The sequence below is a fragment of the Oratosquilla oratoria genome, chromosome 18 (assembly GCF_046742065.1).
Source record: "Oratosquilla oratoria isolate Oo_2021 chromosome 18, ASM4674206v1, whole genome shotgun sequence".
Lineage (NCBI taxonomy): Eukaryota > Metazoa > Arthropoda > Malacostraca > Stomatopoda > Squillidae > Oratosquilla > Oratosquilla oratoria.
In genome coordinates, this window is record NC_134794.1 from 323253 (window position 1) to 340000 (window position 16748).

Below are 16748 nucleotides of genomic sequence, written 5' to 3' on the forward strand. Positions count from 1 at the left end.
GAAATTATTAGGGATAATATATACATACATATACCAACAGCCTTTTTCCCCCCCCTTACAAGTGAAGTAGCCAAAAACAAAGGCATAAAATCCACTCCCACCCATTCCATCCCCATATACTGTACTCTGCTACCCTCCCTCCCTCCCTGTCATCTTGGTTCATTAGAGATAATAACAGCATTAAAACCATTAAAACTAAGGTATATAGAAATCCTACCAACATTCAGTCATATGTTCATTACTAATCCAATCATCATATTAACATTCTAAAATCAGTCTTCACTTCTATGTACCTTAGAGATTATAGGATTTCAGATTCTTAATTTTTGGAGAAAGAACTGAACAACATCAAATAATATAATTGTGCCTTATTTCTGGTTCATTATGACAAAAATAAGAACATAAGTTATGGTTATCTTAAACATGATAAAACTGATCACAGAATTAGTCATGAGACAATTCCCCCCAGATTGATCATCCAAGGAAACGAGGCACCAGGAGAGGTGGAGGCCATCGACTTTCTTGGTTACAGCTTTCCACATCCCTTGTTTTGGTGTTGATGTTTGTATAAAAAGCTCTTGTAATCTCTATTTTGTGTACTTTGTCTGAAATTGTAATACACAAAAGATCTTAACATCTGTTTAATTTTCTCCATGGGTTCTTTTTGCTTGTGTGTGTGTATGTATGTATGTATATATGTGTAATATATATATATGGAGAGATGATAATGGAAGAGAAGGCAGTAAGGGGAAGATGGGCAGAATATTTTAGGGAGTTGCTAAATGTGGAGGATAGGGAGGGAAAGATAGTTGCAGTGGGAAATGCTAAGAAAATGACCGTGATGAGTGAGGAAAATGGAGGAGAAATAAAGAAGGATGATGTGAAGGCAGAGTTGTTAAGATGATGAAAGCAGGTAAGGCACCTGGGCTGGATGGATGCCATGCAGAATGTTTAAAACAAGGAGGTACAGTGATGGTGGACTGGATGGTGAGGTTATTTAATGTTTGCTGGAGAGAGGGTAGAGTGACGGAGGACTGGAGGAGTGCCTGTATAGTTCCACTTTACAAGGGAAAAGGGGACAAGTGTGAATGTAGTAGTTTCAGAGAGATTAGCTTGTTAAGTGTAGTTGGGAAGGCTTATGGGAGGAGCTTGATTGGAGAGGATTAGGAGAGGAACAGTGTGGTTTTAGGACGGGTAGAGGTTGTGTAGATCATATCTTTGTGGTAAGACAAATATGTGAGAAAGCTATAGGAAAGGGGAAGGATGTTTTTTTGGGCTTTTATGGATCTGGAAAAGGCTTACGATAGGGTAGACAGAAAGGCACTGTGGGAGGTTATGCAGATATATGGGATAGGAGGAAAGCTTCTAGGAGCTGTCAACAGTTTTTATGAGAGTAGCAGAGCTTGTGTAAGGATAAATGGAGAGAGTGAGTGGTTCATGGTAAAGGTGGGACTTCGTCAAGGATGGGTTATGTCACCCTGGCTGTTCAACTTATACATGGATGGGGTAGTGCGAGAGGTAAATGCAAGGGTAGTGGGTAAGGGATTGGAGATGGTTAAAGAAAATGGAGAAAAGTAGGAAGTGAGCCAGCTGTTGTTTGCGGACGACATTGCGCTTGTGGCAGGATCAGAGGAGGGATTGAGGAAGTTGGCGACAGAGTTTGGGAGAGTATGTGATAGAAGAAAGCTAAAGATAAATGTGGGTAAAAGTAAGGTGATGAGATGTACAAGGGGTGAAAGTGGCAGTAGGCTGGAAGTGAGCATTAAGGAAGAGTGACTGGAGGAAGTGGATAGTTTTAGATACTTGGGTGCAAATGTGGCAGGAAAAGGTGGAGTGAAGGTGGAGGTAAATGTAGATTGAGAGAAGTGAGTAAATGCCTTGGTTGATTGAAGAGTGTAATGAGGAATAGACATTTGGGAATGGATGCTAAGAGGAGACTGTATGAAGGAGTGATTGTGCCAACAGCACTGTATGGGGCAGAAACATGGAACATAAAGAGAGGAAGAGAGAAGGAGTTTGAATGTGTTTGAGATGAGGTGTCTGAGAAGTATGATGGGGGTTACTAGGCTAGATAGAGTGAGAAATGAGGAGGTGAGGAGGAGAACAGGGGTGGAAAGGGAGTTGGGAGATAGGGTTGATGAAAGAGTATTAGGATGGTTTGGACACATGGAAAGAATGAGTGAAGAGAGACTAGTAAAAGAGGTGTGGAAGGCAGATGTGGAGGGAGTGAAAATGAGGGGACGTCCTAGGATGAGATGGATGGATGGGGTGAAGGGGGCTTTGGGGAAGAGGGGAATGTCTGTTGAGGAAGGACGGGAGAGGACAGAAGATAGGGGTGAATGGAGAATGGTTGTATATGGATGATGTTGTGATGCATGAGGTGGAATGGGCGGGGGGATGGGGGGTGAGGTAGTATGTGTGAGCAAAATTTGACGCAGCCCAAAGGGATTTCTCCCTGTCTTCTCCTTTTATGCATGGGAGGACAGAGAGGGGGAGTTGCCGATTTAATGAAGCGGCCTTGCTGTGGATGTGCTGTGTCTTGCGACACTGCTTCTGACCCAGGGCAGTGGACAAGGTGCAGGGATGACCCGTCATCCGGTAGGTGCTAAGATAAGAGGGAGGGTGGAGGGGTGTGGAGTGTATTCAGGGATGGAATGGGTGGGAATGATTTTATGCCTTTTTCTTTTTGGCTACCTCCCTTATAAGGGGGAAAAAGCCTTGGTATATGTATGTATGTATATTATGAGTGTATTTGGGCAGGAGGTTTTCTCTAATGCATATATCATTAAAAGTGATGGCTAGTTTTGCATTAATTATTTTCTTATAGGTATTTTCCATATTTGGGAATGGATGCTAAGAGGAGACTGTATGAAGGAGTGATTGTGCCAACAGCACTGTATGGGGCAGAAACATGGAACATAAGAGAAGAAGAGAGAAGGAGTTTGAATGTGTTTGAAATGAGGTGTCTGAGAAGTATGATGGGGGTTACTAGGCTAGATAGAGTGAGAAATGAGGAGGTGAGGAGGAGAACGGGGGTGGAAAGGGAGCTGGGAGATAGGGTTGATGAAAGAGTATTAGGATGGTTTGGACACATGGAAAGAATGAGTGAAGAAAGACTAGTAAAAGAGGTGTGGAAGGCAGATGTGGAGGGAGTGAAAATGAGGGGACGTCCTAGGATGAGGTGGATGGATGGGGTGAAGGGGGCTTTGGGGAAGAGGGAAATGTCTGTTGAGGAAGGACGGGTGAGGACAGAAGATAGGGGTGAATGGAGAATGGTTGTATATGGATGATGTTGTGATAGCATGAGGTGGAATGGGCAGGTGGATGGGGGGTGAGGTAGTATGTGTGAGCAAAATTTGACGCAGCCCAAAGGGATTTCTCCCCGTCCTCTCATTTTATGCAATGGGGGGACGGAGAGGGGGGGTTGCCGATTTAATGAAGCGGCCTTGCTGTGGATGTGCTGTGTCTTGCGACACTGCTTCTGACCCAGGGCAGTGGACAAGGTGCAGGGATGACCCGTCATTCAGGAGGTGCTAAGATAAGAGGGAGGGTGGAGGGGTGTGGAGTGTATTCAGGGATGGAATGGGTGAGAATGATTTTATGCCTTTTTCTTTTTGGCTACCCCCCTTGTAAGGGGGAAAAAGCCTTGGTATATGTATATGTATGTATGTATTTTCCATTTACCTTATTATAGATTTATGTTCCTTAGAAAGGAAATATATGACTTGGCTGTATGTAGTCATATTAGCTAGATCGCGATTTCAGGTTCTAGACCCTTCTTCAGTAGCTATAGGGATGTACTATCTTATAGGATAAGAATTAATCCGATGAGTCTTATGAAAGTTCTAAGTTTTATACTAGGCCTTCTTGCTAATCACTCTAGCTCTAGAGGAGGTCACCCAGTATTTCGGGCAGATTTATGAGAAAAACTGGATGAAATACAAAGCTGATGAAGGATATCTTGGACCCAGACCTGAAACCTGAGTGTGAGGGTCTTCACACATTTTGAAGTTGGCATCAAGCAGATGTTCTCCAACATCCATTTCAAAGAGCCATTACTTGCCAGGTACAAATCCCTATTTATTCCTTTCTGTACAAAAATAATTTTTCATATTCATGTTGACTATGGCTGCAACTTTATTCTGGCTATTGCCAGACAATTTTATCTAGCACGACAAGACAAAACTAACCTTCCTGGAGTAGCGATGACATCTGTGTTGACACTGGGTGAAGAACTTGACGAGTCATCATAAGAAAAGGCATTATTGGTAGAGTTGCATGGATTGCCACCTTCTTTATCTGTTCCTAAACTTTCATTCTGGCTAACTTCTTCAACTTCAACTTCTGATGGTTCTCCATTTGTACCCGTTTCATCATCAATACTTTCTAGCCTCCTTTTGCTCCCTGTGGCTCTTTTGCAAATTTCATCTGTGGGTTCCACTTTTACATTTGACATAGGATCCAAAACATTTTCTTCTTTAGAGTCAGATGATGAGGCTGATGCTAGTCCTGTGTAATCAAAACAGGTGCCAACATTAACACACATTTTTACCCCATAAACTCAAATATCTGAAGATTTTGTCTATGTTCAAATCAGTTTCATTTGACAACCTCATTGATGGGATAATACTTTAACCTCTATAAGGGAAAGATAAAGAATACACACCACCTTAAAAAAAAAAAAAAAAAAAAAAAAATATATATATATATATATATATATATATATATTTGTATATATATATATATATATATATATATATAAATACATAAATAAATTAATAATAATAATGATAACAACAATAATAATAACAATAAAGGGTTATCTGTGTCCCCCAACCCAGCAGCCAGTTTAGATGCAATGCAGCAAAATAAAGCCTCTCCATAGTAGAACCTGACAGATAAAGCTGGATCCCCCATTGTTTCAATACATGACAACTGCCCAATTTCTCAGTCACAAGAAAATAAAGATCAGAAAAGAAGAAATCCCTTTGATTGAGGATTGATTATGGCAATGTGAGAAGCTAGGGAATGACTGATGGGAAAGGAGAGAAAAAATAAGTAAACTTGGATGAAGGGTTACCCTGTCCACTGCTTGATGCATCATGACACAGCTCTTCCAAAGTGGGACCTTCCAAGGGTCAAATCAAGTTTACCCCCTACTGCTTCAGTGTATGGCATCCAGCCAGGCCTCATCTGCTCAAAATAAATGTAGGAATCCAATTCTAACAATCCAAAGCCCAAGCCCACCAATTCCGAATAGCCTTACCTGATATTCTACGGGTCTTTGCTGAACTTTCAGAGCCTCCTGGTCGTGTTCTTTTGTGTGCTGGTGTTCGCTGGTCTAGCTGAGATGCCAATGTGTCTGAGGTGTGAGTTGTGTTGAGAAGGCCTCTGCTTCCCAAGGCTTTGTGGCCATCAGAGAGAGAAGTGATTTCCAATAGTTCTGCGGTTTTCATGAAGCCATCTAGCTGAGATGCATCTACTGTTGTTTCACCCCTATAATACAAGGAATCAATCCATTAATAAATATTTGGTTTAGGGAAAAAAAAAAAAAAAAAAAAAAAAATATATATATATATATATATATATATATATATATATATATATAAATAAATAAATCAAAAAATAAAATAAATAAATCAACTAATAATCCCTTCTTTTGCCTTGGTTTTCCCTAGCAGAAAATATGTGGCCTCCAAGTATCAACCTGTGGCCAACAACTAAACTCACTCAATTAATCAACTTGTTGCCCTAGGTCTCCCTTGCAAGAGACCCACAGCCCTATGTAGCCAGTAACAGCTACCAGACTGGCCCATGAGTCACTCAAAGAAAGCTAGGAAGGGGACTGTAAAATAGGTGTTCAGTGTCCTCTGTGTGACAGTTGCATCTGCGTCAAATTGTTTCAATGACCAGACCTAATCTGTGTTGGTACTCTTTTAGCATTCAATGGGTGACCTGAACACAAGTATGCAAATATGCTTCTTGCTTCTCTTGTGGGGTTAATGTCTGGGGTGTCTGATGGAGTAGGAAGTTTGCTGGTCTGTCTTGATGACATAGAACCTCTGATATCCTTGAAATGGGACCCAATACTGGTCCCTTCCATTGGAATGGTTATATAATGGACTAACAGAAACATTAATTAATTGTTGCCTTGAGTTACACTTTGTGGAAAAACTCGCGGACTCAGAGTGGCTGGCAATGGTCTTCAGGCTTTCTGGACAGTTGTATCAGTATCGGATTATTTCTGTCATCAGCTGAAAGAGGTAGGAAGATGGGAGCAGTTGTAGGTGGTCAACTCTCTGTGTGAAAAAGTGTAAGAAATATGGTTGAAGTTGAAAGAGAAAGATCTCCAGCCCAGTTCAGAGACTGAGTGTCAGCTCCTAAGGGCGCACCTCCTGATGTAGGCGAAGAAGTTGACAGATTTTGAAAATAGGCTGCTTTGCAGGTATCCATCATCAGTCCCTTCATAAACATTAACAAAACAAAATCTTCAGTAAAACCAACTGTGTCTTGCTGTATTGCCTTTGACCTGAACATTGTGGTAGGAAACAGGGATGACCTTCATTCATGCAGTGCTCAAATGAAAGGGACAATGAATGGGTCATGGATGTGGGTGTAGTGTGGGTATACGCTTTGCCTTGACCACCCATCTTCTAATAGGAAAAGGCCTTTTTGGTATAAATAACATGAAACAATTGAAATAGAATGATCAATACAAACTCATGACTGCTTAATTTGGCCACTAGGATAATTATAAGATGGTAAAATAATAAGAGCAAAAATACTCAGCACATGCATATTTTCACACTCAATAATTCTAAAATCTCATGTATAATCAAAAACTACCCTTGAGGAGCACAGTAATGTTGAAATCCTGAGAATATGGAAGCTACTATGAAAAAAGCCAGTTCTACTGAAACATTCTATACAAATTACATGCATAACTCACGTGTATATAAAATGGATAATGTTCTGTAGCTGTGCAAACTTGACATCTCGTAATACCACTACACTTTGCACATTTGCATCTCTACTTAACACATGTCGGAAATAATTACTAGCTAGGCTGAGGATCACCTGTAAAGAAACAAAAAATCAATATCAAAGTACACTAAAAACCTACTAAGCAAATAATCCTGCCAAGTACAATGATTTGTCCTAAAATTTTTAATTAGGACTTTTTAGGAGATATGATGCAGTAACACTTTGATGATAATAATAATAATAATACTAATGATAATAATATATAAATTGATTACATTTTTTGAGACCCTATTTAGATCCTGTTTTGAAGTCATTCTTGATAAAATACACATTAAGATGAAGAAAAATGAGAGACAATTCTTAAAAACATTTATATACATACATGCATACACATACCAAAAGGCCTCTTCCCCATTACAAGGGGGGGATGGCCACGTCAAAGCATACTAACTCACCCAGCCAAAAATACATCTTGACACATCAAGGATAAAAGGTCATCCCAGTCTCCTTCCACTATGCTTGGATTCCAGGCAATACATCAAGATACAGCACTTACACGGCAAAACACAACTGTCCGAGCTTCATTACATGGCAACCCCAATTTCTCCTCATTCACTCAAGAACTAGATAAAGCAAACAAGAACACCCCTTTAAATTGCATCATTTCCTCATCCACTTAACCCCTTCCATACGGTGCCGCACACGTAGGCGTCATGGACTTAGATCTCAGTGGCAGCAGCCAATGCCAGCCGTACGACGTGTCGTAATAATACTCGCATCATAAAATATAGTCACCGCTTATATCGATCGTTCTCTCTTCACCCGTGAATTTTGATAACCATAGAAAATGCGATTACAAAAGAATTAGAAAGAATGTCAATATGGAGGGGCGACTACAATAAATATAATCAAGACGCCGATATGGCAGCCTCGCGAATACACTCGCTCCCCATGACGCCTACGTGTGCGGCACCGTATGGAAGGGGTTAAAATCACCATTCATTTCTATCTTTTGCACTCTAAATCTTCCTTGCTCAGCAGACATTCCTTTTACATTCACCTTATAAGTCTTCCCCTGGGACCAATGATAGGCACCTGCTTGTTTATCTGGTAAGATGGACAATGGAAATGTTGTTTTCAAATCCCATCATACCACTTACTTCCATCAGGAGGTGAAGCTGATACTCTGTTTCTGTTTTTTTTGTCTTTTTTTTTTGTCTTTACTTTGTGTTTCTTAAATATTTTCATATTTGCTGCTAGTTTTTTTTTTTTTTTTTGGAGTCAACATTTTTTTTTTTGCTATTCTTCTCCCATCAGTTCACTCACTTCCTGTCATTACTCTTTTTCATCCTATTCTTCTTTCTTCTTTCCAATCATCCACCTCACACATCTGCATTTCATCTCTACCTTATTTTTTCACCATCTCACCCACCCTTTCTTTCATCTCTGCTACACCATGACATTGAAACTTCATCTCATCACTCAAAATCTCTCTTAATGTTCTTTCACTCCTCATGCAATCTTCTCTTTCATTCACTTCCATTCCTCATCTGCATCTGTACCACTTCTCTCATAATTCAAAACTCCCATTCCTCCACTCCTTGCTACATTTGACACTGAATACTTTCATTTCTTAACTTCCTCCAGTCTTTACAATCATCCTTTACAGACATCTGCAACCCACCGTTACCATCTCATCACCTTACTTTTTCTCTATTTACTTTCATCTTTCCCTTCTCAAACACCCTTCATGACTCCACTACTAACTGCTTCAGTCTATCACTCAGCTACAAGCTCAGAGACATCTGCAAAACACTGCCTCATCTCCCACTTCCCAGACACAATCCAGATGCAGTCTCACTTTCATTTTGAACCACTCACATTTTCCTTTCCCAAATGTAAAACCTTTTGACTGCCCTCAGCATACTTCCACCTATCCCATACATCTGCAATCTATGTACCCTCTTCCTTCCCTAAACCCACACTGCTCTCCATCCACTCCCTCAATTTCCCTCCCAATAGTCCTAATACCCTCCTATACACCTTACTGACTACACTGAATACACTAATTTGTTGTTCATCTTTTATCATACATACGTAAAAGTAACGAGGGATTCTTTCAGTCAATGATTATTGTTATTTCATTAATAAATTGTAATTCTCTACCTACCATTAAATAAAGCCATTTATTAATCTCTTTAACAAAATATATATTTCTGTTTTTCCCCTTTAAGAGGTGGTGACTCAAAGTAGATACAAATTATAAAATTATCTAATAACCCCTTATATATGGGCACTTTGGGGCTGAATGGTCACCCTGCCCTCCAATACAGTGTGTGGGTCAATTGTTTTAATTTAAAACCTTCTTAGCAATCTACTATATCAGTTCCTCCCTTTTGCACTCCACATGCCACACATCCAACCCAGGTGCCTTACTTTCAATGTTGTATTTCATCTTTTCCTATACCCGTCATTTTCTTCTTCAATCACAGTAGTTTTCTTAGCTCCTCTCACTGCCACAATCAGTTCCTCCCTAACCTCCTCCACACATCCCCATTGCCACCTTTACTTCCATAACATCTGTACATCAGCACCCATTACCCTTTCCTCTATACCTGACTAACTCCTCACTCTCTTCATTTTCTTCCAAAATATATTTCTTTGCTTTTCAAAAATTCGCTATCAAACTCTAACGCTTTACATTTGTCTTCCTCTTTGCCTCCATCAGCTGACATTTTGTTTCTCTCTTCTTAGTATCTCGCATATACTTCTCTAGTTCTGCCTTGCAATCAATCCTCATTTGTCCACTTTTTCCTCTCCACCAACTTCACCCCACCATTCTTTGCTTCACCTTGGGTTCTCTCTCTTCATTCTCATCACATGTACTATATTTGTGCACTTACTCAATTCTTCCCATTCTTCTTCTAACCCTGTTTCCCCTTTATCCCTCACCACCTCCCAAAATTCTCTCAGCTCTTCCTATGGTAATCTTTCTCTTCCTCCTCATTCAATTTGTTTTCTCTTGGGAGGATGGGGGAGGGGAGTGGAGAGTGTTTGTGTGTGTATGATATTTTGACACAGCCCAGATTTTACCGTCTTCTCTGTTTTCTGAACAAGGTGACTGAGAGGGGATTTTTAAATTCAAACATACAAGAACAATGTGTAACTATCCATAAGGTCACCCCAAAGCAGTCTCTAAAATTGTGGTTGCATGTTACCATGCAGTCAACACCCCAGTTTAGGAATATGTTTATTATCAGGTTTGTTTTCACATTAAAGTTGGTTTGCTTAGTTGTGCTCCTTCTGAATAACTTCACAAGTACTCTTTACCTTGCTGACTATTCTAACCCCTACTCCTATCAATCAGTTGTTATCTGGAAGGTGAGGTGGCTGTGGCATAGACATTAAAAACCTTTATGGCTTTCACTCCTTCCTGCTTAAACTATCCAAGGATAATACCTTGGCACTTTCCTAGCACTGCTACCAGTTTATATATTGTGCAGCCCTCCTGTAGAATGGGTGCCTTTGTCTAAACATTTATTTCTACTATTCTCTGTCACTCATGCATATTTTGTTTTTGCTTGACATCCTGACTTCATTCACCTCATCCATCCACCTTTTCCTTCATCAACACTGTGCTCTCCTGGCACCATTGATTCATGCATCCTTCTAGAGTGCATAGTTCCATTCATTCTCATTACATAAAAATACTACCCAAAACTGGCATTTTCAACTATTTCCCTATCATGTTCATAAAAAAAGGGGGAGGGGAGTAGAATGAAAATAAACATTTGCACATATGATGAATGTAGCTACTAGTCTACTGTAGAAACAATGTTTGGAATAATCTTACCCTGTGAGCACGAATATTTTGCCCTTCAGCTGTCAGTGTTACATCTGCATAAGTCTCATCACGAAGCAATTGGTCTAAGATGGAAGTGCAGTGAGTCTCTTTCTTTAATAAATATGGCCCAGCTAGTCCTGATGAATATACAAAGATTATATTAAAATACCAGGAATTCTTATTTATTGTCAGATACAAAGTTATTTGTATTACCTGTTATAATCATAAAATTGTACTTTCAAGGTTATTTCATGCAATATTAATATGAAAAAATATATATATAGAATAATAATAAACAAATAAATACTTATGCACATACATGTATAGCTGTCAGTTCATACAAAACAGGCCAAGTTGTGCTTTGTAAATGTATGTCAAGACTATATTCATTGAGTACAGTTTCATGTGGGACATATGTCATATTCATTTTGACATATTTTTATCATATACACATATAGGCTCTTTTCTACTTATATATTATATATATATATATACATATTGGGGTTGGGGGGAGTATGTGTGAATGATATTTTGATGCAAGCTGAAGGGATTCCTCCCTGTCTTCTCTTTTTCTGCAAGAGGTGACGGGGGGGGGGGGGGGATCGCTGTATAAATAAAGCTGCCGTGCTGTGGATGTGTTGTGTCTTGCTACATTGCTTCTAACCCAGGGCAGTGGATGTGGTGCAGGGATGACCCATCATCCAGGAGGAGCCAAGAAAAGAGGGAGGGAGGAGGATGAATGGGAGTGGAGTATGTGTGGATGAAATGGGTGGGAGTGGATTTATGCCTTTGACTACCTCCCTTGTATGGGAGAAAAAGCCAATGGTGTATGTGTGTATATATATACAGTGAGACCTCTCATTAACGGACGTTAATTAGCTGTGTTTGTGGTGTTTTTGCTGTGCCTTCAATGTTTTGGAGTGGTTTTTGGGTGCCACAGTCATTGCATGCACTAAACAACAGCACCAAAAACAGCTAATTAACATCCGTTAATGAGAGGTCTCACTGTATGTATGTATGTATGTATATATGTATGTATATATATATATATATATATATATATATATATATGTATGTACGTATTTCATCAATGATATTCTGAAAGTATATGAATGTCTGTCTGTGTTGGTCATGAAGACGGACAATAAGGGGAATCATCTCCCTGCTACCCATTTCCAAAACCCATCAACCCCCTCACATCCATTTGAAGGTTAACACAAGTTTCCAGACTTGGCCCAGGATACCACCCTATCAATTTCAACTGTATTTCTTCCACATTTTTACATAGGCAGAGGTACAACCACTGATTGCTAACTTCTTCCTACTACTTTCAGCTAGCAACATGGAAACAGTCCATCATAATTTAGACAGCAGACCTAAGTTTCTTCCCAGAAAGATTTATGGGAAAGTCTATTAACTGTTGTTAGCCACTGGGCTGTGGATTTCCAGTTATTGAAACTTGAGGCAACTATTATCATTCTCTGAAATGACATGCACTTGAAGCACATTGTATCTACTAGGAATCCACTCAACTGAATGGTCCTGCAAGATAGACATCAAAGAGGATTATCTTCCTACCACCAACCAGTTTTCAAAACCTAGTACCCTAGCCTTCATCTGGAGGTGCACACTACCTCTGGACCAGGCCCAAGGTCTCTATTAACTTAAGACTATAGTTCTCCCTCCTTTTCACAAAAGGAGAACTGACAACTGGTGAGTGTTACCCTCCTCAAACTCCTATAAACTGATGACAGAGAAAGACTCCCACACTTATAAATACAGACATTGGTCCAAAGTTTCTTCCCAGAAAAATCTTTGTGCGTGCCTGTGGACAACTGCTAACTCATGCTATTGGCCTGAATTACTTCTTCTAATATGTTACACAAACTGATGCATCTGTGGAAAGCTATGCCTCCTAATACCTTTAGTAATTTGTCTCATAACTTTTTGCCATGACCTCTTGTTAGAAAAGAATGAAGGAGTAAAATGTATTTACCTAATTGTAGTATACAGGAAGTGAACTACAATCATGGGTATTTTTTATTCTCCAATCATTACGCTTTGTTTCAATATTATGTATGGTCCCATTTTGGGTTTCATCATCTTATTCTGTAACTATTTTTCACATCTTTGTTCACACTGCTTCATGATGCTTTCCTACGCTAAATCAAGAGGTTTTCTCCATAAATTTTGTCCATCCCATTCTGTGATTTGAACACTACAATCAAGTCTCCTATTTCTATTTGATCCTTTAACAATGGCAGGTCTAGTGCTTTTAATCTCTCCCCATACAACTTATCGGAAAGAATGGGAGGAGCAATACTGGGTTTCAGGAATAAATGCCTGGGTAAATTAAGTGTTATTAGAAATACATATTTGAAGATCAATGTAATAAGAAAATTGTATGAAGGAGTGACTAAGTGACCTGATAGAAATGCACAGCCACCTACTAACCTTGAACAAGTCCTATGTTACCAGGTTCTGTTTCTCGAATCACTGGGCCTTCCTCCAAACAATCTGCAAAAAGAAAAAAGATGTTAATGATGATGATGATGATAATAATGATAAAATGTGAGTGTGTGTGTGTGTGTGTGTGCGTGAAGGCAGGGGGGGAAATAACCAATGCCTCAGTTTCACTGAACAACCTACAACCCCATAGCAGCTGGCAACAGTCCTTGGGCCCTCTCACACATCTCCCTGAGAAAAAACTTTAGACTGTTGTATTAGTGTGGGACTCTTTCCATGTCACTGACCGAAAATAGTAGGTGAGTAGCCCTAATTGTTGTTTTTTTTTTTTTATGTGACAAGGTGTGAGAAACAGTTAAAGTTCATAAAGTGAGATCTTGGACCTAGCCCAGAGACAAGAGTGTCAGCACCTCCTGATGGAGTTGAAGGGCTTGAAAATGGGCTTTGAAAATGAGCAGCTCCATAGTCCACCTTGTAGAACCACCACTGGTCTCTCTCTACATATACATATATATATATATATATATATATATATATATATATATATATATATATATATACATTTATTTATATACATATATATATATATATATATACATATATATATATATATATATATATATACATATATATATATATATATATATATATATATATATATATACATATATATATATATATATATATATGTGAAGGTGAAAAAAGAAGTCATGGGTCTAGTTCCCGAGTTTATTCCTGACCGGTTTCGCTCCATGCTTCTTTAGAGGAATATATATATAAATAAATATATATATATATATATATATATATATATATATATATATATATATATACACACACACACACATCAAACAATCATGCCTGGCCTGTCGCAAAGCTTTGAACATGGGTCCCATTGAGCATTCAAAGCTACACAATGGTTGGGCCTGATTGTTTGAATTACATCACTCCTACTAGTAATTTGTTCCTATATATATATACATACATACATATATGTATATATGTGTGTGTATATATATATATATACAATGTATTTACCTAGTTGTATTATACAGAAAGGGGAGCTATGCTCATGGTGACCTGTTTTTGTATCTCGCTAGATCAAGTTTGTTCTTAAATTCTTGTATTGTGTGTGTGTATATGTACATGGGATCATTTCTGGTTAAGTTCTGACAATCTTATTTAGAAGGACACTGATGACTTCAGAAAGGTAATATGTATTATGTATTCTTAAATTTACTTATATCATAAATATCTATAACTCTAAATTTAAAAATTAAAGTGTTCACTATCATGACTTTAACAAAAAAAATTTTTTTTTGCATTACTGAAAAATAAAATGGTAAACCACATCTAATGCAGTTTCAATGACATCCTAAAATGACTGGGTAGAGTGCTTTACTTAAAACTGTGCATCTTAGTTTGTATAAACAAACAAAATACATATTCAACCTATGAAAAACATGTACACCTCCCCTAAATGATAGTAATATTTCAATGATTTAAATGCAAACCAAGAACAAGATTTAATCCTAAAATGTATATTCATAAATGCTACACTATGCAAAACCAATATATCTTATACCTTTTTAAGAATGTCTTAACAAACTCATACTAATATACTGGATATAATTCATGAACTAGCTTTAACCCTGCAATATACATTAATATAAGCTTGCTACAAAGGCATAAAATGTAAAATTTTGTGAAGAATCATACTATTTTAAATAATTAAACCCTTAAACAGAAAGAAATCATAATTCTAGCTTTTTAATGACAATGAGAAAAATACACTGATGAAAGTACCAAGGCAAGCATCACTAAGTAATAAAGTATTTTCACACCACATCCTTTAACTACATTGCATTCATTCCACGATACACAGTACCAAGTAAGCTCAACTTAACAAAATTAAAATAATTATATTTCAGGAACATCGACTGTGTAATACACAGCACTGTGAGTGAACATGATACAAAGCACTTTTCATTCACACATGTATTCCTTTCCATACCTCACAATAGTGTTGGGATGACTGAATGAGTGCATGGCTGCTTACTAATGTGTATGTGCAGAGAAATGAGTGATGACAACTCTTCCCTACAATAACTTAAGAAGGCTATTCCAGCTGGTTAGCAAATCCCATCATGAGGGACAAGACTCCCTAATACCCACCAAAGAGCATCAGGGATGTGGGAGTTGAACAAGGATCTACTCCCACATCACGCAGGAACCTCTGGTGTTTTCGTGACCTGGAGGGAGTCATATGCTACATCAAAGATCTGGAGATGTTCCACTTTTAGGCCAAATATCATGGGCTATATAATTTAAAAAAAATTCATGTAGAAATACTTAATTGCCAATTTATTACAAAAAATTCTCATAAGAAAATCTACTGATTGGGGTACAATCAACAGCAACTGAAACAAGATTCAATCCACCCACTCTTAATTTTCATAAATGTTGCAAACCTGAGATGCTCAACGATGGTAGATCTCCTAGTGTGATCAAGGACACAGCTGCGACAAACTAGACAAACAAGCCTCCCATCACGTTCACCTAAGACATTACCAAACTCCCACACTCGATCAGTGGGAGTTTTGAACTTAGCTGCATGGGAAGGAGAGCGAGTTGACATGGTGTTCTTGCGTTCCTCAACTTTTTCTTTAAAGTTTTCACACATCTGCATCCTTCAATGCAGATACATTGGAAGATTTTAGCTTGCTATTTTCTGTTCTGTCTTATAATTTCATTATTGAAATAAAATTGATCTTTTGTGGCCTACTTTTCATGTCATTGACTGAGGAACATTGGTGATATTTGCTCTGATAACTTTAATCTACCAAATAAGCATTGCTCATCTTGCAATCTCCATTATGAGAACAATGTCATTTTTCAAAACACTAAGGAGGCCTAAAATATAAATAATTTGGTTATTTCATACAACTCAATAGGCACTTGTTAATATACATTTTTTCCCACAGCATTCATAACACATTCACTAGTTACAATAGTGATTAGGACTTCAACAGTTGTGCACTCACAGTATTGTCAAAATAATGCAGAATGTGTATATGTGCAAATGCATATTTTCACAATTTTGATAACAAGTGCTCAATTACCCGAGCCTTAATGATAATCAAGAAATAGGTCCACACAACATTGTCATTTTAACACTTATTGGTGGCACTTGATTTTTTCAACAATATTCCATCACAGCCTCATTATTCAAAATATATCAAATAATCTTTGTCACAGAATGTCACACACATCAGTTCACCTGAACATTTTGTTCACAGGAGCTATTTTAGTTTTTAATGCTGTGTCCAATTACTGCAACTAATATAAAAATTCTTGTTCTATGCGATTAAGAATGCCTTACAGCCATAAAAAAAGAAAAGAAAAACAATTGTCAGCTAAGCACATTGAGTGCTGGCAAATATTGGTTAACCCA

At 38.2% G+C, this 16748-nt stretch overlaps 2 protein-coding genes across 2 annotated transcripts in view; both read right to left on the reverse strand.

Annotated features, from left to right (window-relative positions):
* Window positions 1-16748, reverse strand: part of LOC143034962 (uncharacterized) — a 123280-nt gene that overhangs the window by 1853 nt on the left and 104679 nt on the right. Inside the window, exons 4-8 of the mRNA XM_076201306.1 lie at window positions 13283-13345; window positions 10838-10965; window positions 6950-7077; window positions 5267-5496; window positions 4191-4509 (exon numbers count right to left, since the gene is read on the reverse strand). Of these exons, the coding sequence (XP_076057421.1) occupies window positions 4191-4509; window positions 5267-5496; window positions 6950-7077; window positions 10838-10965; window positions 13283-13345 (868 nt within the window). The remainder of the gene's footprint in view (window positions 1-4190; window positions 4510-5266; window positions 5497-6949; window positions 7078-10837; window positions 10966-13282; window positions 13346-16748) is intronic.
* LOC143034967 (CGG triplet repeat-binding protein 1-like) overlaps window positions 15485-16748 on the reverse strand; it is a 12525-nt gene continuing 11261 nt past the window's right edge. The window contains exons 2-3 of the mRNA XM_076201312.1: window positions 15740-16207; window positions 15485-15546 (exon numbers count right to left, since the gene is read on the reverse strand). Of these exons, the coding sequence (XP_076057427.1) occupies window positions 15506-15546; window positions 15740-15983 (285 nt within the window). The 5' untranslated portion in view covers window positions 15984-16207 and the 3' untranslated portion in view covers window positions 15485-15505. The remainder of the gene's footprint in view (window positions 15547-15739; window positions 16208-16748) is intronic.